Below are 24,877 nucleotides of genomic sequence, written 5' to 3'. Positions count from 1 at the left end.
ATTTTTATTTATTTATATTTAGAATCAAATTGAAATTTGACCGGAATGCCCAATCATGGATTGGCTAAAACAACTTGAAATGGATCAGAATTTAACCTAAAGTGGAACAATGAAATTATTCTTCTCAATTTGTTTACTAATATGGAATTCAATGATTACAACTTTTGCTACAACTTACTTACATGATAAATTATAAATAGTAAAGTAAAAGTGGTGGATTCACAATTCCACCATTCATAACTTTGCCTCGTGACTAAATTATGAAAAAAATTATGGTCTGGTATCTCAATTGGCTCAATCCAAGTCAATATACACACACATACACACACACACACACATATATATATATATATATATATATATATAGTGGATTCCAGTTAGCTCAACTGGCGAAGTCTCTGATGGTTGTATAAGAGATTTATGATTCAATCCCCGCCTACCCTAAAAATTAATTAATATTATAGTCTGATAATAAAGAGTTATCATCAAGAGCGGACGCTATAAAATGAAATACTATCTAAAAAAAAAAAAAAAAGAAAAAGTCAAGATACACATAGATTCTATTTTTCATTTAAAAAACAAATAAATTTGGACTTTTCCCACATTTTGAAGCACAAAAGCCATGGCTCGAACCTTGAAGTCTAACCTGATATAAAAGGGCCCCGTGAATCATTTCAACGGACAGAAGAACTGTTACTACCAGCCAAACAATTGCAGTGACAGTCCCTTACTCTACTCTTCGATTCTCACACTCGCTCATGACATAGGGTTCCCGTTTTCCGAAAATTCTTCAACAAGGTTCACGAAGAACCACTTTCTCATGGATTCGCCTTCAGCGTCGTCTCTGCAACTAGCCATGGCGGCCTTGGTGGGAGCCTCGCTCATGGCCATCTCCGCCTTCTACTTCCACAAGCGCAGCGTCGACCAGGTCCTCAACCGCCTCATCGAGATCCGCCGTATCCGCCCTCTCAATGCCGCTAACCACGAAGAAGACGAAGAAGAAGAAGACGAAGAAGAAGCAGAGGTGGAGGTAGACGGCGACGGAGGAGGCTCCGGTTCCGACGAGGAATTGGTGATCGATCGGAAAAAGTGGTCCCGGGACCTTTCGAATTCGCTCGACGAGAACTTGCTTCGCGGCTATAGAATCTCGTCTTCGCTGCCCAATGTGGCTCCCGGAAACGATTTTTTGGATGAGAACCACAAGTTCGATCAGCCGATGGGACTTCGAGCCAAAAGTTATGCTGCTCCATCGCTCGATAAACTCAATTTGATTCCCTCGGGGCTTCCGCCTCTTCGATTGGATCAGAGAGATGGTATGAAACTATGAATGCCTTCTATTTTCTCCTTTCAATTTTAAATTTAATTTTGATTTTTCAGTGATATATTCTTTGCAAATAGTTTGAGAAAATTCATTTTTATAGAAGAGGGATTAAGATAATGCTAACTGTCAAATTTGTAACTAGTAAAAGAATGTAATGTTTTGTGCAATTAAGTTGAATCAATAGTTGCTTTAGGGTGTAATAATTAATATTCATTACGAAGTTGATTAAAGAAGTAACAGAGAGTATGACTTTGGATAGAATACAATTGCGGAAAATGGCCGACCTTGACTAGCTTGAAATTTTGGCTTAGTAACATTTGTAGAAATAGTAAAAAGGGCACGTCAATTAAGGAAGTGACAGTATGACTTTGGACAAAATAGAATAAAGGAATACCCAAAAAAAAATGGGTCTAAGGCTTTGTTGTTGTTGTTGTTTTTTTTTTTTTTTGTAACTTTACAAGTAAATTTAACTACTACTCAAAAAATTTAAAAAAGAAAGAAAGAAGAGAAAACAAAAGGAAAAAGAAGCTGAATACTAATTGCCGTGATTAATATAGTTCTGGTGTTGCCAACGTAAGCCCCTGATTGCTTGATCTTGATGTGTAAATGCTATTTGAATCCTAAAGAGCAGCACCTTTTGTTATGCTTTGGTTGTTTGCAGGACTGGATCGGTTTGTTAATCATTCTGCAAAGTATACGAGGGTGGCATCTGTTGGTAGGCTAGTGACACCAAGGTCCCCTGGTGGCAATGCTTTTGATGATGATGGGGATTCTGACGACGATGGAACCGAGCTTACAAATGGAGAAGACATGCTTTTCAACTATGGAAACATAGATTCTCCAATTGATTTCACAAATGCACAAGTATGTGTAGTTATATCAACTTATTCATATTTTAATACGCATTAGCTTGAATTTTAAAAATGTTGTATTTAGTTTTAGAAAGTAAATCAGTCAGTTTACCAAAACTAGGTTGCGTATGCCACTGAATTTATTAAAATTAGCACAATGGCCTTGAAAATAAACTTTAATCTTTTGTATGTATTGTTATTCGTTACCATATGAGTAATGTCAATGTTGAGAAAAATACCAAACTGTGTGTGTGTGTGTGTGTATATATATATATATAAGTTTCTCAGTTTTCTACTTTATAGTCATTGTTTATAGAAAATCTGTGATAACCAAAAAAAGAGAGTATCCAGAATAAATCTGTTTTACCGGTTGCTGGATTTGCAGGATGTAAATTCAAACAACCAAAAAACTTGCAGCATTCAAAAAATAGATGAAGGTGGGAAGTGTATCCAAGATAAAATGTGTATGGCAACTGCAACTGAAGCGAAAGCTAGTGTAGATCTGCGTGGTGATGGAAAGGTAGATACACCTTCAGTGCACATGGTGGGGAATGATCCTAATTTTGACAACACCGTTTTAGCTCTGAGAGCAACACTCCATGGTATTTTTAAATTCCTTTTTCCACCTATTTTGTTGGAGATCTGTCTTTTAATTGCCTCAAATTTTGTTGAAAATTGAATTTGTTGGCTATATTATTTGTTGACTAACTCATTGGTGGCATTCAAAATTCTACTTTTTTACGCTACTTAATTGCAATTATATGTGGAAGAAGTAATGTGTTTTTAATAGTTACAGACAATAGCCTTATTCAACCTCTGTAAATGCACAGTTGTTTTAATATTATTATTTGAAGAAGGGACTAACCACATGATGCCTATTTCTCTATTTCTCTTGTAAGAACATGTGGGGTCGGAGTCAACAAGCAGAGAAGAGGAAGAAGTACAAAAAATGATTCGTGAATGTTTAGAGTTGCGTAAAAATTATGTCTATAGGGAAATGGTTGCTCCATGGAAGAAGGAAACTGAGGGGAAATCTAGTGCATCCAATACGAAAAGTGATCCCTTTCACTTTGAACCTGTTGAAGCAACAGCTGTGAGTCATTTTTTGCTTGTTCATGGTGTGAAATTTTTAAAGATTTTTTCCCTGATACGTATGAAAGCTATGTGAATGTATACATTCAAGTACAGCCATTCATTTGTTTGATGCTTTCTGATTTTCCAAGCAGCACCGTTTCAAAATGGAAGATGGAGTTGTACATGTTTATGCAAGTGAAAATGGTAAGCATTGCAAAGTAATTCATAGTTCAGTAAAATAAACATTCTTTGTCAAATACTTAATTAAATTTATTTTTGCGTTAGCATTTAGTTTTTGGATTATAAGAATATTAAAGCTCCCTCTCTCTCTCTCTCTCTCTCTATTATAACACAGATACTGTGGATCTTTTCCCTGTTGCAAGTTCAACAAGATTTTTCACTGATATGCATCAACTCCTAAAAGTAACATCTCTTGGAAATGTTCGCTCTTCATGCCATCATAGACTGCGATTTCTTGAGGAGGTAGCATCCTGCAATCTCTGTTTTGAACTTCTATTTTGTGTTCTTCATTTTAGCCAATGTATATCACTTATACCTGAACATTATACAGAAATTCCGCCTTCATCTGTTAGTAAATGCAGATAGGGAGTTTCTGGCTCAAAAGAGTGCGCCACACCGTGATTTTTACAATATCAGAAAGGTTGATACACATGTGCATCATTCTGCATGCATGAACCAGAAACATCTCCTACGCTTCATCAAGTCAAAGCTAAGAAAAGAACCTGATGAGGTTGAAATTGTTTTTTTCCGCCCCTCCAAACTGTTTGTTTCAGTGAATTAGGTCTATCTTTAGTTTCAACCAACATTGGTTGCATCAACTATGGGCAGTGCTGGTTTAATACGTCTTACCAACTTTCTCTCCCTTTTCAATTTATTTTTGTTGATGCTTCTTAATTACACTATAACTACATTGGACAGGTTGTCATATTCAGAGATGGAAAGTATATGACTCTTAGGGAAGTTTTTGAGAGCTTGGACTTGTCAGGGTATGCATTATTATAGTTATCTTGATTTTTGCTAGAAGAATTCTCTCTCTCCCTCTCTCTGTGTGTGTTTTTGCATGTGTGTCCTTGTTTATCTAAACTGAAGGCAATTGCAATGCAGGCATGATCTTAATGTTGATTTGTTGGATGTCCATGCTGATAAAAGCACATTCCATCGATTTGACAAATTCAACCTTAAGTATAATCCTTGTGGACAGAGCAGACTCCGAGAGATATTCTTAAAGCAGGACAATCTTATCCAAGGTTTGGTTCACAATAACAGTTTTAAAACTACTTGTTGCCTGGGTAATCTTTGATGATTGCAATTTGGAATGAGAGTCAATTGCATTTGGAGAAGCATTTGGAATTAGAACCAACCTTTTGTTTTGATCATTTTTTCTGCTCCTTTGTAATTGATTTATCTTTTTTATTATAAGTTCCAATTTGGAAAATACAAACATGAATACATCATTTAGAACTCTAGATTTTCTTACGCCAGAATCTAACAGATAGATTTATGACAATCGGATGTGTCATGTGTGCCTAATCTGGTTTTACAATATTACTAGGTTAGTTAATTCAAATTGGTGAGGCGTTTTGAAACTGAATATATGGTTCGTAAGGAAATGGAATTAACGTATTTTAGCATTATTGACTAGTGTAAGAAACGAAATAAGTTAGAATAAGCAAGCTTAGCAGAGTGTTGATCTTAATTACTTGGGTTATCTACATGAATTTTTTCTTGCCATTGTACTTAAAACCATATGCTTTTAGGTCCTGATTTTGCCTTCTCTAACTTCCTCTGGGTCCTTTCCCTTTTTGTTTTTTCATTTTAAATTTTATTTTCATGCTTACCTTTTGATTAATTTTGAATCAAATCACTCCAATATAGGGTGGGTAGGTACCTTGAGCCTAATTTAATATACAGAGTGATGCTTTAAACTTGACATCTCATATTTTGCGAAGTTGGATTCATTATGTATTGGTTTAATTCTTTTTCTCTTCTGTTTTACTTTATCTTTATTTAAATTGAACTGATTGTTATTTTTTTTTTTGTTTGGGTGAGTACTACAGGTCGGTTTTTGGCAGAAGTAACCAAGCAAGTTTTATCTGATCTTGAAGCAAGCAAATACCAGGTTTATATCAATTATGATGTTAGAAGATATGAATTGTCAAATTTATTTCTGCCTTGTTCTCTCTCCTGTTCCATAGTATGCTCATGTTCATAATTGTTGGGTGTCTTGTCGATTTTACTGGATAATCCTGCAGCTGCAGATATCTCAGCTTACCTAGTAATAACTTTTTACTGATTTGGTCTTTGAAAATACATTAGAGCAACTTGCAACAAGGGATGCGCATCATTTTTGCACCATCATATTCTGCTGCACTTAAATTTAAGCCAAATAGTCAGACTCTTATAGTTTCATGTACTTATATAGAGAGATTTTTTGTTATTTTAAGAAGAGATTTTTTGTTCTTTTTATAAAAAATTACATTGGAGTCTCTTCAAGCTTGCTGAACTCCTTGAATTTTGGCTACTATATCTGTACTTGCTGGGCAACTAGGTACAAAAGCCAAGATTTTTATTGATAAGTAATAAAGATGTATATTCAAAAAACTATCTCATGCATAACGGTATAAAGCATATCAAAGATTACAAAAAGAGAAAAGAAAAAACAAAGAGAAAACTAATTACAAAAGAGAGAACTTAGAAACATGGGAAGAGAATCACTAGAGGTGAGTCCCCAAGCCCTAGACCAGTCGAAAAGGGAGCCATTGAAAGAGGCGAGCAGCTGGTCATCAGTGCTTTCCATGTCCTCAAACGTCCGCCAATTTCGCTCCCTCCAAATACACCACATTAAGCACAACGGAGCTAAATTCCAAATGCTAGACGAATGCTTTTCCAACCAATTCCACCAACCAAAAAGAGTATCTGCAACCTATCTTGGCAAAACCCATGAAATCGCAAATGATCTAAAAACTAAGCTCCACAGCCGATAAGCCTTTCCACAATGAAGTAAAAAATGATCCACCGTCTTTCCATTACAACGACACATAATGCACCAGTCAACAAAATCAAACCCTCTACCTCATAGACTGTCACCTGTAAGAATCTTGTCCCATACGGCGGTCCAAATAAAGAAAGAAACACGCTAAGGAGCCTTAACTTTCCAAATACCTTTCCAAGGAAAGATAATAGGCAAGGGACCTCGAAGTTTATAATAAAACGAGCAGATATCAAAATCCCCATTCTTCGTTAACTTCTATCTCATACGGTCTCTATTCTCAGTTGGAGGTAAATTAGAACCCAAAGTACGAAGAAAATCATCCACAACACCCATCTCCCAATCATTTGGTCTCTGTATGAAGCAGACATCCCAGCTTCTTCGTTCCTCTATCCCTAACCGCTTTGGACAAGAGGCCACAGAGGCTGCTTTATTGGAAGCAATCCCAAATACAGTCGGAAAGGTTAGTTGGAATGGTGAATCCCCACACCACCTATCTGTCCAAAACTTCACTCTATCCCCCACCCCTACCTCAAACTGAATATTTTTGCTGAAAACCTCCCAACCCATCCGGGTACTTCTCCACAGACCACACCCGTGTACACCTTTACCTAGCTTGGATGTCCATCCCCCCACTCTTCCCCAAACTTCAAAGCTATAACCCTTTTCCAAAGCCTTGTCTCCTCAACCCCAAACCGCCATAACCATTTCCCTAGTAAGGCTTTATTAAAAGTAGTTAATTTCCTTACTCCTAACCCATCATTTTCCACAAGTGCACACACCTTATCCCACCCCACCAAATGTGTCTTGGAATCCCCCCACAAAAAATCCCTTTGCAACTTCTCAATTTTATTGGCCACATGTGTAGGGATAGTATAAAGAGATAAAAAGTAAGTTGGAAGGCTAGATAACGTACTCTTGAGCAACATCAGTTGTCCATCTTTTGACAAATAAAGCTTCTTCCACCCAGCCAACTTAAGATCTATTTTCTCCAAGATAGGATTCCAAATAGTAGGGGACTTGTAGGAAGCCCCCAAAGGCACACCAAGATAGGTCATAGGCAAAGACCCAATCCTACAACCCAAAATCTCTGCCAAGACATGGATATTATGAACCTCCCCAATAGGAACCATCTCACTCTTCAAACCATTTACCTTTAATCCTGTCACAGTATGGAAACAAAGTAGTAGCATCCGAACATGTAGAATCTGCTCCACATCTGCATCTCAAAACAGAATCATATCATCTGCAAACAAAAGATGTGATACACATTCCCCTCCACCCTGCCTACCATCAGCCCTAAAACCATGAAGTAAATCAGCACCTTCAATTCTTTTCATCATCCTACTGAAAACCTCCATCATAACCAAAAACAACATAGGAGGTAGCGAGTCCCCTTGTCTCAATCCCCTTGAGCTTCCAAAAAAGTCAGCTGGAGACCCATTTACCAAGACATAGAATTGAACTGTAGATATACAAGTACAGATCCACCTACACCACTTCACCCCAAATCCCATTCTCTTTAACAAATCTAGAAGAGCCTCCCAATTCACATGATCATAGGCTTTCTCAAGATCCAGCTTACAAATAACCCCCGAAATCTTACTCTTCACCCGACTATCAACACACTCATTAGGGATAAGAACTGAATCAAGTATTTGTCTACCGCCCACAAAACTATTCTGAGACTCAAATATCAGCTGATCCAAAACCTCTTTCAAGCGATTTGCCAAAATCTTAGCCAAGATCTTATATACACTACCCACCAAGCTAATAGGTCTGAAGTCGCGGATATTGGAGGCACCATTCTTCTTAGGGATTAAAGCTATGAAAGTTGCATTAAGAGATTTTTCAAACTTACTATATTGATAAAACTCTTCAAACACAGCTAAAACATCGCTTTCCACAACTCTCCAACAATGTTGGTAGAAGGCCATAGAGAAACCATCAGGACCTAGGGCTTTATCTCCTTCTAGCTCTTGGACAACTCGAAGAATCTCCTCCTTTTCAAACCTCCGTTCAAGCCATTCCCTCTCCAATCTGATCAAACTCCAGGCCTTCCACAAAAGGCTGCCACTCCTCTCTCTCTCCGTATACAATTTGTTATAAAACTGTACTACTTGGTCTGCCACCTCTGTTTTGTAAACTTTTTAAATTTATGAATTCTTTTTGCTTTCATCTGCTTAATTCCTTCTTATCATAATGGCGAGTGTTACACTTGCAATTAGTTTGGAAGTGAGTACCCCCCCTCCCCCACCAAAAAAAGAATAAACTTGGCAGTATGCTTTGTTTGTAACTATGGGGTTGATATGGAACACAGCATAAAATTCAATAAAATAAATGATATGGAGGAAATTTTGGAACGTGAATAATCCAAAATGTGGACTATATCCTCTATCAGTGGGACATATGACTGCTGCATATATAAAATTGATTCCTTGTATGGAAAAATTTCTGTTGTGTAATTTCATTGATATTGGTTTTTGTTTTGGGCCTTTTGGCGCACATATCTTAATCTTATCAGTTGTGTCCTAAGTATAACTCAATAGTAACACCAATTAGACAGTTGTTGGTCTCAAAAAGTTGGTCACTTTGAATTGTAAAGAACATATGTCATTCTGTCATTTTCAGATGGCTGAGTACAGGATTTCCATTTATGGAAGGAAACAAAGTGAATGGGACCAGCTGGCGAGTTGGTTTGTTAATAATGCTATCTATAGTGAGACTGCTGTATGGTTAATCCAGGTAATCTATGTTTTCGGCCTTTTCTTCTGATAGCTGCTTAGTGTGTATGGCTAATTGTCTGTTCACTGTACTGGTTCTTGTAAAATGATTGGTTCCACATTGCTGGTACCTCATGCTCGTTATAATATTGTTTATGTTCAACTTTGTATGTTTATATGTGTCATGCTTCTGTCTGTTATTGCATTATGGCGCAATTAATTGTTTATTTAGTATTGGACCAAATGGAATGGGGATAACAGAGGGGTGTGTGTATGTGTGTGTGTGAGAGAGAAAGATTTAGTGTAACTTTCTTTAGTTTTGCATTCAGATATAGACATGGTCTTAATGGAATCCATTAGTATGGAACATTTTCTTTTCGATGTGAAATCCCTAGTATATGAAAGAGCTAAAAAGTGCTATTGTTGTTGTGGTTCACTCGGTGGCAAAAAGATCATGTGGAAAAGTAGCTTCAGGCCGTTTGATGTTACTCCAAATTAAAACCCGTGGTAATTGATAGACCTCATTCTGCATGGGGCATTATTCTAACATTGTAACGTTTAATTAGTATGGAGCATTTTCTTTTCCATGTGAAATCCCTAGTATATGAAAGTGTAAAAAAGTACTATTGTTGTTGTGGTTCGCTCGGTGGCAAAAAGATCATGTGGAAAAGTAACATCAGGCCATTTGATGTTACTCCAAATTAAAACTCGTGGTAATTAATAAACCTCATTCTGCGTGGGACATTATTCTAACATTGTAACATTTAATCATACTCCACATTTAGACTCTGGATAATTATTTTAATGCAAGTGTTTGTATTTGGAGCTTTATGGTGGAACGAGATATATCAAAGATTTAGACACAGCAATATGGCGTCTATTCTGAGTGGGAAAAAATCATTTTGAGTTTGGACCACCCTATTGCTTGCGATATTATGTATGAGAATTTATTAGAATCTGTACAAAATATATTTGTCTGCACCTGTATGATCTTGAGCCTAATGATAATTTATTTATTTTGTGATACATAAGAGATTGTGTTGGATGCATATTCTAACTGGTAATAAAAATGACATAATTTTGCATCAATGGTTCAAATCTATTTTGGAGCATCACTTCTCTTAAGAACCTTATTGTCTTCTCTTTGGCAATTTTATTTCCTTGTTTCTTATTTTTTGGCTTGCATCAAGATTTTTTGTATTGGCTTTGCATGTTATCTTTACTGATGTATTGTTAATTGCTACGTTCTCCTTAAATTTTCAGTGAGCTTTATAGTTCTATGTCCTTTTCATTAACTTCTCTCCCCCCCCCCAATTTTTATATCAACTGGATGTTATCTTTACCAATGTATTATTAATTGCTACTTTCTCCTTAAATTTTCAGGGAGTTATATTTCTCTTTTTCACTAACTTTTTTCCTCAATTTTTATATCAACTTTAATGTGCAGATACCACGGCTATATAATGTGTACAAGACATTGGGAATTGTTACCTCTTTTCAGAATATTTTAGATAACATTTTTATTCCACTATTTGAAGTCACTGTGGATCCAAATTCTCACCCTCAATTACATTTGTTCCTGATGCAGGTTAGTTGAATATATCATATTTCTGTATATACCCTTGTTATTTGAAAATTTTATAATCATTCTACTTGTTGATTCATATGGAGTTCCACTAACTCAGCCAAAAAAAAAAGAAAAGACGGAGTTTCACTATATTCCTCATTCTTTCTTTTTGTTTCTTTTTCCATTTGTCTTTTGATAGTACTAGTGTTGTAGCTTCATAAAAATTTGTTATTATAGATCCGTGTGTTGCGTTTTACATTTAAAAAAAAAAATTTACATCTGAGATTTTACATCAACACAGCATTCTATTTTCAGTTAAAAATATAAATATATTATATTGGCTTACAGTTACCATTATAGCTGCCATCCAATGTGATTATTTTTTGACTAATGCTGCATGATACAACTGCCAGTTTGTCTTTCTATTTGACTGAAGTGGCTCCTAACCATGCTCTTTGAAGAACGATATGGCCATAACTGTGGGATTGAGATCAGATGTGTCGGTTGCCCTGTCCCATGTCAGTTGGGAAGGTGTTATTAGCTTCACAAGTCTTAAACCATATCTTTTTCATGGTTACTTATGTCAAACTCCTTTTTATTTAATTATCAAGAGTGATAAACCATTGCAAGGTGTGTGGTGAACTTCGTATTGCAAACCTCTAAAGAACTGTTGACATGTTCAGCAATTCCAAAATGGTACTTTTTGACTATTTTTCAATATTGTTGGCCATACCAGCTGACCCATGTGTTGAAGTCAATGATACCATAACTACTCAATGGAGCCTTGGTTCCATTACTTGGGGTCAGCCACAATTCCTTTCTCCATATGCCTAAGCCTTAATCATACACTTGGCAATCATTTCTTCTGTCATTACCCACCCTTCATTTTTCTGCATTTTTTTATTGTCCCTTGCGCTTTAAGTTGAATTGAAGCACTTGTTTAAATTGTTTACTTATAGATCCTACTAATAGGTCCTTGTGTTGAAGGCCAAACCATCCTAGATAATTGTTCCTCATTTTGTCTATGTGTGTGCCTCCTTAGCCTTGGGAATGCATTTATTTATTAATCTACTTTAACCTCTTCATTTCTGTTGTATTGGATTGTTACCAATTATGAGACCATGGATGAAAATAAGCATTTGCTATATTTATGATTACATACCCTTCATACCATCCAACTTTTGCTTGACATTTTTTTTTTTACTCTAGGGGGCATAATAAGATTAGTTGATTTTCAATTCAGGTGGTGGGTTTCGATCTTGTAGATGATGAAAGTAAACCAGAACGGCGTCCTACTAAGCATATGCCTACACCGGCCGAATGGACCAATGAGTTCAATCCTGCATATTCCTACTATGTTTATTACTGCTATGCAAACTTGTATACTCTCAACAAGGTATTCTTATATTTTGTCTTCTCAGCAAACTACACCTTGTCCTCTTACATTCTACAAATTCTCACCCTTCTTTTACTATATTGCATTATTTTACCCTACCTAAGAAAAAAAAAGTCGGTGGAAATTGATATCGCGCTCTTGTTTTCTTCTTTTTTCAGCTTCGTGAATCAAAAGGAATGCCAACAATAAAACTTCGGCCCCACTGTGGAGAGGTTTTTGTCTTCTACTGTTGTTTATGTTTTTATTCTTTTACGTTTACTAAGATGCTTATGATTTTTGGAACCTTTGCAGGCGGGTGATGTTGACCATTTGGCTGCTGCTTTCCTTCTATGCCACAATATATCTCATGGGATTAATCTGCGAAAATCTCCAGTTTTGCAGTACTTGTATTACCTTGCACAGGTTCACCCACTTGTTTATGCTTTCTGTCTTGTATTTGTTTATTATTATTTTAGTTTTCCTTGCTAGCCAGTGTGTCATAATCTGCTGTCCTAAAGTAATTCTCTTTTATCTTTTCAGATTGGTTTGGCCATGTCGCCTTTGAGCAATAACTCCCTTTTCTTGGACTATCATCGCAACCCTTTTCCAATGTTCTTCCAGCGTGGCCTAAATGTCTCGCTCTCAAGTGATGACCCTTTGCAAATCCATTTAACAAAAGAAGCGCTTGTGGAAGAGTATAGTGTTGCAGCACAGGTTGGTTCACTACTATTTTCTATCATTGGTCATTGTCATTTATCTCTTATAGAATGAAATTTTGCAGGTCTGGAAGCTCAGTGCTTGTGACCTCTGTGAGATAGCTAGAAATTCTGTCTATCAGTCTGGATTTTCACATTCAGCAAAGGTGAGGGACTTGACAAACAACAATTTTTTGAGTTGGCCTATACAAATCTGAAGAAAAAAAATTACACACAAGCTGAAATTAATTTTGTGGATCTGAAACTTTATGTTTCAGGAAAGTGTGTCCATAACTCCAACATGTCTACTTTTTACCTATTAGAAAGTTGAATATTTTGAAAGCGTGGAAAATCATACTCATAATGATTGTGCTTTATGCTACAACACAAGCAAAAGGAAATATGCTGTATTAGTTAGGGTCCATTTGGGATAACGTATTTTCATTTGCTTATATTTTGGCTTAAAAAATAAGTTGGGTAAAAGTACGGCTGAATCTAGCAAAAGTAATCTTTAAAAAGTTGTGCATAAGCTAGCAGAAGAAGATGATGATGACTTAGGGCCATTGCCTGGTACACTGGCAAGGTCTTTGGGTGTCAAGCACTTGTGCATGGGTTCAAGTTTTGTGAGTGTTCGCTTCATGCAAGAATAGGATCATCATGCCCATGCCACCCCTCTCATGACTCCACCTAAGTGGGACTTGCACTAGGAATAGTATTAAGTTATAACCTGAGGTAACGAGCTCTAACTCAAACTTTACATCCTCAATTATGGGATAGAGGTTAAAGTCGCGCGTTCATGATTCCCTGGATGCGTGTGTAACTTCATAATAAAATGTGTTGTGTATCCAACCTGATATTGAGCTACATTTCTTTAACATACAACTGATAGAAAGTGGCTTAAGTAGATGGTTCCATGAATTCCACTGCTCCCATGTTTGGGGAAGGAGATTAAAGTTCTTGCTATGAATTGGTGTATCCTTTTAACCTTTCCAAACACCTACTCCCTTTTGTTCTCTATTTGGGTCTGCAATTTGCAGCTGTGTGTTTTTGGCATGGAGAAGCAGAATAATTACCAAAAGTTGGTATTTAAATATTACTTCTAATAATGATTATGATAATATTCCTCTTGCAGTTGCATTGGCATGGTGATAAATATTACTTGAGTGGCCCTGAAGGAAATGATATTGAAAAAACAAATGTTCCCGAAATAAGGATTGCATTTCGACATGAGGCAAGTTTTATGATTATTGATATAAACCATAAAATGTAATCAGTTCAATGTCTGTTGTTTCCAGCTAATGAGATAGATGTTTTGCAGGCATGGAAGGAGGAGATGAAGTATGTCTACTCAGGAAAAGCCAGCTTTCCTGAAGAAATAGTCCCATGAAGAAAACAATATAGATTTCACTATATCCTGGTAACCAATGATGCTAATGAAATGTGGAGTTAAATTAGGGTTGATGTCAATATTTATAGTGGCTTATAACTGCCAAATTCTGTTGTAAATTTATTTAAGACCCTTCTTCTGAGTTCTTAGTTCTAATTCACTGCTTCATTCAATAGAAAAGTAATAGAGTAGTAGTTTCAAGAGGGAAAATTATTAGAGCTTTATACAATTTTGTTAGGCCCATATAAAAATGTCCCATCACAAATACCAGCTTAGCCAATTTTGTTCAAGTCGAGTGGGGCTTTGAGCTTTTATTGGTATATTGCAATTTTGGATTTGCATTGCAAGGCTCCTTGAATTGAATTTAAATATGATATTTAGAAAATGACATCTTTTTGGAATTTATAGCTTTTAGTATGTTGCATCTGATTAAGATACCAAATGATCTGGCTTGGATTCTTGCCTTGTCTACTATCATCTTTATTCACTACCCAATGGTGAGGGACACATGAAAAAGTGCTACGGTTCTGAAAGCTTGTCTCAGAAAAATTACTAAACTGCCTCATAAAAGTGCCTTATTTCCTTGAAATGCTCCTAAAGGTGCCTTTTAATATATCTTTTCTCGTTTGATTTAGACAATTCCTTTCTCTTTTGTTAAGACAAAAGGCCTCCTGTTGAGCTTTACTTTTTCACATGTTGATGGGAAATATATGGTAGTGTCCATAAAAATTCATGGAAGTGATATTGAACAGGCATTTCAATGCTCTAAATAGTGCAAATTTCTCATTCAACTATGTGGTTTTGTGTATTATGCAAATGTTTCAATCTAAATTGCTGGTCGCAATCTGAAAGAGGCAGTGTTCCATTCTTGGATGCTTCGTCCAATTGAAAAGGAATCATAGAAAATTGAAAAACAAGAATGCCAGGAAGCATGTCTCTTGCGTTTCGAGGTAGTTGAGTACTGAAGCATATGCCTCACATTCTTTAGCGTTAAAAGTTTCAGCTTTACTGCCGCAAATGTTATGACTTATGAGCATTGGTCTGTTTGCTATTGAAACTTTTAATCCATAAATAAATAAGTAAAAGGAAGATTTTAATTTTTTGTGTAGTTTTTATGACTGATTTCTTTTTATCATTAATTAAGAGATTTTACCAATTAAATTCAAATTCAAAAAATCTTTAGAGATTTTACAAATTAAACTCAATTCACAAAATCTTATTAATTTTTTTAAATTGAAAGTTTAAACTAGCGAGAAAAGAGGGTGAGATGAAGGAAATAAAGGGGGGGGGGGGGGTTATATTTTCCTTCAGGTGTATGATTGCTTTGAAGAAACTGGATGGAAACAGAATTATATGAGTCCCACAATAAATGTGGTCTTTATCTCTCTTATTAATAATAAGACGAAATAAATGCTGAGCCTTTCCGATTCCTTATCCTTTTATATTTTTCACCAAGCCAATTAAGAAAAAAAAAAACTCATTTTTCAATATTTTTTTTTCTTTTCATTCCCCAATCCAATTATATTAGCCTATAATTGGTTGACAATGATTGTGAAGGGATAAACGGCATACTCTACTCAAATGATATACTACTAGTACTAGATTACTAATTGGAATTTAACCAATAATAACACAAACAAACCATTCTAACAAGTAATTGAAATCTAACTAATAACAACACAAGCAAATCATTCTAATGAGCATTTACAAACAAACCATTCTAACAAGTAATTGGAATCTAACCAATAACAACATAAGCAAACCACTCTAACGAGCATTTACGTAGATTTCAGTTAGCTCAATCAATAAAGTATCATGTAGTTGAATAAGGTAAACTGTTTAATCCCTACCTAAACTAAATAAGTCAGCTCAACAATTTACTGGTTTCAATTAGCTTAATCAATAAATTGTTTAATCAAAAAAAAAAAACCAATAAATTGTTCAATCCTACACCACTCTTAGTTTTTTTAAAACCTTCTCTCCTCTCCCCTTGTGTGTGTGTTAAAATGTTTAGTATTCTAAAAAAAAAAATAATGTTCAATCATCGCCTAGACTAAACACTAAATGGTGTGTTGATCCGACGATAAATAAGAGATTTGATATTCAATCCTCAGATACACCAAATATCAAAAGGTGTCTTGATTTGATAATAAAAAGGTTTTATAAGGAGTGGACGCTATAAATTAAAATTTTATGTAAAAAAATCACTAATTGGGTTAATTTACATAATTACATCTAATCCAAAATCCTAAAAACCTTTCAAAACCCCAATAATATATCCAATGGAACCAAAAAGAAGTGCACCCCAGCTCAAAGTCATTACCCATAATAATCCCATAATAATAATCCCCTACTAAATAAAATTACTACTATTTCACTTCCCCCCCTAAAAAGTCCCCCCCTTTAAAAAGACTTATTAAAAACCCTATCCACCGATCCCACTCAATATCCACCCACCCAAACCCCCCCACTTCAGCTCACACATCTCTCTCTTTCTCTCACTCTCACTCTTTTCCTCCCTCGCCGCTTTCTCTCTCTACCAAACCACCTCTCTCGGTGGTTCCCTTTTTTTTTTAAAACCAAACCACACGCAAAAAGCCAATGGCGGCGACGGCTTCATCATCCGACGTATCAGAGGGTCCAGTCCTGAACCTAATCAACAAGCGCCTCCGCGCGCTGCGCAAAAAGCTCAACCGCATAACTCAGATGGAGGAAGCCATCGCCCAAGGCAAACCGATCAACAAGGAGCAAGAAGAAGTCCTCCGCTCCAAACCCGCCGTCGTAGCTCTCATCGACGAGCTCGACAAGCTCCGCCAGCCTCTCTCCCAAGCCGTCGCCGAAGAACTCTCTCTCTCCACTCAGCGCCTCCACCTCTCCCCCTCCGATTCCGCCGCCGCCGCCGCCGACGACACCGAAACCGATAACCACGACACCAACGACGACAACAACAACAACAACAACAGCGGCAGCAATTACAAATCCACCACCGCCTCCTCCTCCGACGAGCAGAACCGGAACGACGAATCTGACCTCGGCCTCGTGGAGGATCTTCTGAATCTGCTCTACTTCGGCTCGCTCTTCGATGTGAAGTCTCAGGGCGATTTCACCGCCACGATGCTGACCAGGACTCACGAGCGCGGATGCTGCTTGACCTACGATTACGTCACCGACGATGCCACCGATCTGCTCGGCGAGCGGGACCTCGATTCGATTTCGCTGCTCGGCGGCTTGTTGACGTCTCGTCCCGTCGATTCGAGCTTGTCGCATAAGAATGCGTTGATGCGTTGCATCGAGCACGCGAAGCTCTGGCTCGCGAAGTCCGATCAGCCTATTGATTCCAATGCCAACCTCACTTGTATAATCTTTGATTTGAATATAATTCTCTTTGTTGTGAACCAATTTTGAAGAATTGTGTGTGATTTTGATTTTTTTAAAATTTTTTTTTGGTGCTGTTGTAGATTCGGCATTGAGAGAGAGGCTGAATAAGATTATGGCTTCGGACTATTTCATCACCTCGCCGGAAATGAAGGCTCCGGTGGAAGTTGCAGCTGGAAATTACGCCTCTTTCCAGGTACCGATCTCGGGGCCAGCACAAGTGGAAGGTTCAGTTGCTCAGTTCCAGCATCAGGTATAACTTTTTTTTTGAATGATTTCGGTTTTGATATCGATATATTCTTCTTCAATCTTTGCTTTTTCGTTATGGCTGCGTTGTGGTTTGGTCTTATTATTACTTGTTATGGTATAGATTTGCGAATTGCTTTATCTGATGACTTGCATTGTAGTCTTAAATATGAGAAACGTTGTTGAGGAGTTGGTGGAATAAAGTATCTATAGTGGTTGGCATTTTACTCTGTAAATGTGAACAATATTTGCTTTTTCTAGAAGTTTAAGATGATTTGATCGGATAATATTTTGGACGGTTACACTGAAGTGTGATAATAGTAATGACTGCGCGTATCTTTTTATGTGCTTAAGGTGTATTGGGAGTTGATAATTAGCACTCACATTGCTAGAATCTACTAACAGTGAAAAAATAAATTTTGGTAGCTAGTTCCCATTTGTGTAGTAACCTATGGATTGTAGAAACAGTGGATAGGTTTTTGGACTAATTGTATATGAATGTGTAATGGAGTACATTAATTTTTGGTAATATATGAAACACAAAGGCCTTGAAATAACTATAAGCTGGTCAATATAAACCTTTCTCATTTCTGTATTATATACATAGGTTTCTAGTTCCTACATTGAATGCTGGGTGATGGGCATGAAAGTTTACCATTACATTACATGCATAGACGTGGGATTTTGTGAAGCTTTTTAGTTAAAGCCCATTAATTTTCAATCTTAAAGTGCATGCCTGTGCAAAAAAGAGCATCACAAAAGCAAATAATGATGGAAAAAATATTTTTAATAAGAGTAGTTGACCAAAATGCATAAATCATTAACAGTCAGATGCAATTGTCACATTGGTGGAGATAGGTGTTGTGTTGACTGGTATCTGGCATGCTGTTTTTTCATAGGGAATTTCTAATTATGGTGACACCGCCTTAGGAACCTACCTCTGCTTTACTTTTATAAGGATGGGTTTTGGCTCTGCTGCCGACAGAACTTTGCAATCTAAGAATACATATGCCTTTTTTTAATCATAAACAGAACAAATATGCCTGTCAGTATCCATGATTGACTGGTTTTCTGTACTTGTGTCTGTGTCCCACACTTCCACTGTCTATATGGTTGCTCCAGCTCTAGAGTGTGTTTGGATGGGGAGTTGTAGAGGTAAGGGGATGGGGAGGGATATCTTACTCATTTTTAAATTCCCCAAATACCCCAAATTTGGGGAATTTGAAGGGGAGGGGTTCCAATTATATTTAAAAAATATATAAATTATCAATTTTTCCATTATGCGTGTGCGTGTGTGCATGCAAAATAACATCGTAATTGTCAATTTTTATGACTATTCGCCTCCCCTCTGCTCCCCCTACAAAATATTAAACATTCAAACAAGGGGAGAGGTTAACCATTCTCCTTCCCTCTCCTCCCTTTAAACTTCCAAACACTCTGTTAGTGCTCCATGGTGCCCCTTATGTGTTTAATTAATGAACTATTTAGTATTTACAAATTTTCACCTTTGGAGAACACATAATTCTTTTATTATGATGATCCCAAGATTAGATGGTGTTTTTGTTCTAGATTGGTAAATTTGAATTTACAAGTTAGAACTTAAAGAAAACACTGACTTACTAAAGTGATTAGTGTGCTTTACTTTTGAAAAATATAAAAATTTGAATTTGAAAGAAAATCAAATTCTATTGAAGGAGGAATAAATTTCCATTATAAAAGGAATCCATCCATCTAACTCATAATTTAACTGGATAATGTTTTTAAAAAAACTATGATGCTTTTTTGGCGTGATAGAAATGTCTTGCTTTAATTTTTTTTTAAATTTAATTATTATTATTATTTTTTGTTTTGTTTGGTGTTTCTCTTGTAAGCTTTGCCATTTTCAATGTAAGTCTATTACCTGTTAAAAAAACCTTGCTTGCATGTCTTACATTCACTTTTCTATCTTGGCCTTTCCCTCCTAAAATGATATTCTTTTTTTTTTTGGGGGGGGAGCTCTCTTGAATATAAAGTCAGCATAGACAATTCTTTGTTAATTTTTACTTGTAGTTCCTTCAGCTTTGCTCTTATGCAACTCCATTTGCACTTTAAAGCTTCTTAGTCGTTTTTATTAGAAACTTCTGTTAATTTAATTTAATCCTTACCAAAAAAAAAAAACATTGATGACCCAAAAAAGAATAATTTGGTTTTTTTTTAATGCTTATTTTCCTAAGACTAAATAAAATTGATAATATTATATATCCAAATGCCTCAAGTCCCTTGAATCTCCCGTGTGAAGTACTTGTTGATTTCTGTCGTACTTTGTCTTCTTAAAAGTAATTTGTTATTAAACTTTGCTCCATAAGAATTAAGATACACCATGTAGGTTGAGATTTTCTCTCTTTTATTGAGTTTGGAGCGCACCCTCAGGAATAGATACTCTTACCCCCCTCATGTTCCCCCACCATCTTTCTTCCTCCCCTCCATTGGCACCCTATATTTTCTTATTTTCTAAGTTCCAGAACATATATGGAGTTATCTGGGTTAAGATTTAGGAATTTCTGTGGTTTCTTTTGGTTATCTTTTATTGAAAACTATTAATTATGCTTCTTTTGAATTGCATTTTAGGTTTTTATCTCATGATTTTTGTAATCAAATTCAATTAAGTTTTTCCATGATGTACTGCAACATGGCATGATTCAACATGATGAACCCAGTAAACTAGATTGATAAAAATAGAAAAGTCTTACCAGTAAACCAGATTGATGCAGCACAAAATTTTTCAAAGAAGTTTGCAGGGAAAAGAAAAGAGGGATGGTTACACATTACCGACCATTGGTTTGGGCTGGTTGCACTTTGATCACTTGTGGTTTAAAAAGTATCACTCTGCCTACCTTAGGCTAACTCGGCTACACAACTGTAACTCACCTCTGTGCCCACCATAAAAGAAATACAAAAATTACAATAAAGAACTAATTGAGAAATCAACCCAACCCTCTCTCTCGCTCTCTCTATAAAAAATTTATTCTTTGGGTCTATATTCAGGTTTTAACAAAACAAGCAAAGGATGGGTAGGAAGAAAGTTCTACTAAGTGTCAATCAATCACAAAAACCACGTTTCTCTTTAATCTTACTAGGTTTTCATTTCTTTTCTTTTTATCTTTTTTGTTCTTACAATCCTCAGATTTTCTTAGTCCTCTTGCATTTTTTGGTTTCTTCTTTCTCTCCTCTTGTTGTAAAGCATTATGTGTTCTCACCTATTCGGCTAGATTTCCGTATTCCCACTTTGAACTCTTTCTTTCTTCTCTGAACACTTTCTTGGATTGTTCAGAACAATTTGAGTTGAAGAAGGTGAAGCTGTATTTTATCTCTTTGTATTTGAATCGTTCAATCACACACCCACCTCTATTACATTTCTGTAAGTCTTTAGTCTTCTAGGTCTTTCTTCTTTTTCCTCTCTTTGTCTCTGCTTTTCTCTCTTGTAATAAAAGCTGACATAGGACACAAAATCAAATCAGCACTGGACAGCTTCAATTTTGAGGATTTCGGGTTGATTTTTGGTGCACAAAATGCTGGAAAATGATAAGTATGATAGGAAAAATAATTGTAGAATTTGGGAATGAAAAAAAAAACCAGATCTTGGTTTTCTTTTTTCCCCCATTCTTTTTATTCCGAATATTCAAATACTACCATTCCTTTTTGCCATTAGACAGACACCCTATAATCATTATTATTTTTTCAGCCTGTCTCTAAAACCTAACCCTAAATCCTTAAAATTGGAGCTCTCCAGATCTGTACAGGTTTGATATTTGTTCTGTCCTACATCGGCAACTTTTTATAACTTTAGTTTTCTTCCAAGTACAACTTCTCTTTTCTCAGCTTATTTTTATGACCACTAAACAATATTCCCGTGCTTCAAGGTTAGAAGTTGCAAAATCTTGCCAAACACTATATTTTAAGTGTTAGTCCCAAGAAGTGTAGGCCTTTCCATGAACAGAACTTCACATAACTGGCACACTTTTTTTTATAAAAGTTTTGCTGAATGTGCATGTGCCATGTAGTCATACTTTTTAACATGCTTTTGTCAACATGTTGTAAACAAAGTTTACTTCAACCAGAAAAGAAAAGTCTATCCTTAACTTTTTTTTTTAAATAAAAAAAAAAAAATTGTACATCTCATTTTAGATCCTGAGCTCACATTTATTTCTTTAAAGCTTTTGGAATCTTTGATGTCATAACTGATGTGTGTCTTTATTTGAATTTAAACTCTTACTAATGATTTCATATTCTAGTACTTCAAATTTTGACATCTTGTGTGGCTTGGTAATCTGTTTACATTGCTGTCCTTTTACAACTCCTTCAATTGAAGGGTATAAAGTATAAAAAGCTCTTGCTGCTTTTTTTTTGATAAGTAAAAAGCTCTTGCTACTTTTTATGTTAGAAATGAATGGTGTGAGTTTTGCAAAGGCTTCCTATCATCATTATTCAAGTTTCTGAAAATAGTAGTTAGTAAATTTGAAGCCTTTTGTTCTTCCCCCCAACTCCCCCTCCTCCCTTTCTCCCAAAACTTGATTTTTTTTTTTAAGTGTATTTTTTCTTATGCTTATGGGGATGTTACAAAACAAGAATTCTAGATTTTCTGTTGACTCGGTTTCCAGATGTTTTGATATTAAATCCTTGATGAATTGGACTCAAATTATAACAAATTGAGTGAGACTGCTTTTGGGGCTGGTAAAGGAGAGAATAGTTAATGCTTGGCTGAGGGCACATGATGGGTCAATGGAGTGATGGCCCTCTCAATGCAAGGAGAAGAGTGCAAGGGTTCTTGATAATAATAATTTTTTTTTGAATAAATGGAAGTCTTTTAGAATGGTGTAATGCAGTTTACTGGAGGAGTGCTTGTCTCAACTTAGAAGAAAGTTACCAGAGAGAATAGTGGAAAACTAGAGTATTGCAGTTTGCAGGAGCATTAGGAGGTGTTGAAGTGAATTGCAAAAGGCATGAAGGGAAAGGCCAAAGAGCTCTAACTCAGTTGGCAGTTCCTTCTCCCATAAAACATGGTTGAGGGTGAGGTCTTGTGGGTTCAAAAATCTGTAAGGGGTGTGTTTGTGTGTGTTTATGTTGGAAGTCCTAAGTTTCGATCTTTTTATTAGACAGTAATTGAATTGCTATTCATGCCATAATTTAGAGAACCTTGGTAATATATTACTCGTTCAACCAATCTTACATTAGTTTTTTAATAGTCAGAGGCCTGTTCTAATTGTTTTTCCTTTTTCTTTAGTGCTTGCTTCTGTCGAGTTGCTCTGATAAATAAATGAGTTCAAAATGAAATTTTACTAGTTTCTCTTTGGCACTCTCCCTTAGGCATTAATTAATGTTTATTAACAACTGAGCTGTTCCTGTCCTTGTAGGAGTGCTAATAAGTTAGTGTACTGCACCTTCCTTATATTGTTTCTAACTTACCATTTACATTTTTTTTTTCTTTTTTGGCTATGGATATCTCGTTATATTCTGTACTGTAGTCTTTTTACCTACCGTGGTTGCATCATATTCTCACCTTATTAACTTTACATCCCTACCCCTGGTTATGCACTCCTTAATTTCTTGCATCTTTGCATAGGACCAGGACGCAGGAGATTTTCAAGGACAGGAAATTGGTGATGATGAATCCAGTCCAGTGGATGAACTGCAAAAGGTGCTCTAAATTAGCCCCATCGCAAAACTTTCCCTTCAGTAGTTTCAATTCCTTTTACCGATCAAAAAAAAGTTTCAATTCCTTTTCTTGAATCATGTGTGGCTTCTGCTTGGCAGGATGAAGTAGAGACAGAAAGTGCTGCTGAGGTTGTCTCAGGTCAACACGAACATATTCCATCACAGGGAGAACTAGAGCATAATGAGGGAGATTCACAGTCAAAGGCACAACAATACAATCCCAGAAGGCCCTATCAGAACCAAAGAGGTGGGCGTGGCGGTGGTGGGGGTGGCCGTAGGGGTTATTCCAACGGTCGTGGAGGTCGAGGCAGTGGCAGGGGAGGTGGACCCTATCAGAATGGTCGCAACCAATATTATGAGCAGCCTGGAAATTATTATCCTAGGAACTATTATAACAATAGAGGAAGGGGTGGCAGGGGAGGTGGGCAGTCTTACAACAACCATGGTTCAGTCATTCAAGGTGGTCATGCCCCAGCCGATGTTGGGGTTCGTTCATAACATATTCAACCATTAGATGTTTATATGGTGTTTGTTACTAGCTTTTCTAGGTGGGTGGTGAAAATGCTTTTTCCCGAAACATATCTTTAATTTGGTTGCTGTTGATGAATTCACCATTCCGGACCACCTTTTTGTAGTTCGGTTAATGCAGGATTTTTCTTCAGAACCTTTTTATAAAATTAGTTTTTTTTTTTTTTTTTTCAACTTCTTTTTATCAAAAATTGCCATGCCTGGACTTATTTAAGTCTTGGCTTTTATTTTTTTGGGTGTGGTTGCCTGGCAGTTGATCATACCTGATGATAAGCACTTGAGATCTTAGACGGGCAACTTCAGCCTTAACCTTTGATGTTGAGAATCTTTGGTGTGATGATTACGCAGTTTGTTGCGTTTTCTGATCTGATGCAACTGAACCTTTTTATTAGATTTTAGAATGTCAGAAGATTTTAGATATCTGTTTTTGTCTGTTTAGATGTTCAATGGCATCTTCTCAAAAAAAAAAAAAGGTTCAATAGCAGAATATATATCTGCAGCAACTTTACCTTGTGGTTCGGAAGAAGAGAATTGATTGGGAGTACATTATATTATCATCAAGTTATAATAACACTCGATGGTGATTGCTTGCACCTAGTATTTTGTTAGACCAACTGTTGCTTAACAAATGTCACGGAAATGGAATACTAAAATAATGTAATTTATTAAGTGAAAATTATAGTCTTTGTATTGAATTTACTAAACAAGTAAGAAAAGGGTTTGATCAATAACGTTCAATTGTGATGAAATTTAACACGTTAATCGCTGTGAAATTTAACATACACTATAACTGTTTTCAAAGTAGTTCTGAAAATTAGATGAGTGATAAACCTATAAAGGACATCTATGATGAGTTCAACAAAGATATGGATTCTAATAAAATACTTTAATTTGAAGAAATGTAATGTAATTCTAGGTGCACTCGTTTGGATTGCATTGAAAGGGAAAGCAGATGCCCGTTTGCGTTTTTTGTGTGGGTTCTCTGTACTGTTTACGAAACTTGCAAATACTTTTTTCAGTAAAAATAACTTTAA

At 36.2% G+C, this 24,877-nt stretch overlaps 2 protein-coding genes across 3 annotated transcripts; both read left to right on the top strand.

Moving 5' to 3' along the window:
• Nucleotides 1-660: 660 nt before the first annotated feature.
• On the top strand, nucleotides 661-14,416 carry LOC142629480 (AMP deaminase-like). The gene is made up of 19 exons (XM_075803481.1): nucleotides 661-1,313; nucleotides 1,983-2,185; nucleotides 2,558-2,774; nucleotides 3,072-3,265; nucleotides 3,399-3,450; nucleotides 3,602-3,729; nucleotides 3,818-3,997; nucleotides 4,186-4,253; nucleotides 4,372-4,514; nucleotides 5,325-5,386; nucleotides 8,888-9,001; nucleotides 10,427-10,567; nucleotides 11,790-11,942; nucleotides 12,101-12,154; nucleotides 12,234-12,344; nucleotides 12,462-12,635; nucleotides 12,703-12,783; nucleotides 13,749-13,847; nucleotides 13,935-14,416. The coding sequence occupies exons 1-19, from the start codon at nucleotides 821-823 to the stop codon at nucleotides 14,001-14,003; spliced, it is 2,736 nt and encodes a 911-aa protein (XP_075659596.1). The 5' UTR covers nucleotides 661-820; the 3' UTR covers nucleotides 14,004-14,416.
• A 2,006-nt stretch (nucleotides 14,417-16,422) lies between these two features.
• LOC142628054 (uncharacterized) lies at nucleotides 16,423-23,976 on the top strand. 2 transcript variants are annotated; one of them, XM_075802006.1, is made up of 4 exons: nucleotides 16,423-17,358; nucleotides 17,462-17,631; nucleotides 23,224-23,298; nucleotides 23,415-23,976. In XM_075802006.1, the coding sequence occupies exons 1-4, from the start codon at nucleotides 16,605-16,607 to the stop codon at nucleotides 23,811-23,813; spliced, it is 1,398 nt and encodes a 465-aa protein (XP_075658121.1). In that variant the 5' UTR covers nucleotides 16,423-16,604; the 3' UTR covers nucleotides 23,814-23,976. The 2 variants fall into 2 exon arrangements, with proteins under 2 accessions (XP_075658121.1, XP_075658122.1); XM_075802007.1 differs by having other exon boundaries at nucleotides 16,444-17,358; nucleotides 23,230-23,298.
• Nucleotides 23,977-24,877: the final 901 nt, after the last annotated feature.

The sequence above is a fragment of the Castanea sativa genome, chromosome 3, assembly GCF_040712315.1.
Source record: "Castanea sativa cultivar Marrone di Chiusa Pesio chromosome 3, ASM4071231v1".
NCBI lineage: Eukaryota > Viridiplantae > Streptophyta > Magnoliopsida > Fagales > Fagaceae > Castanea > Castanea sativa.
Note: the sequence above shows the minus strand (reverse complement) of the source record. Positions and strands in the feature narration are given on the sequence as shown.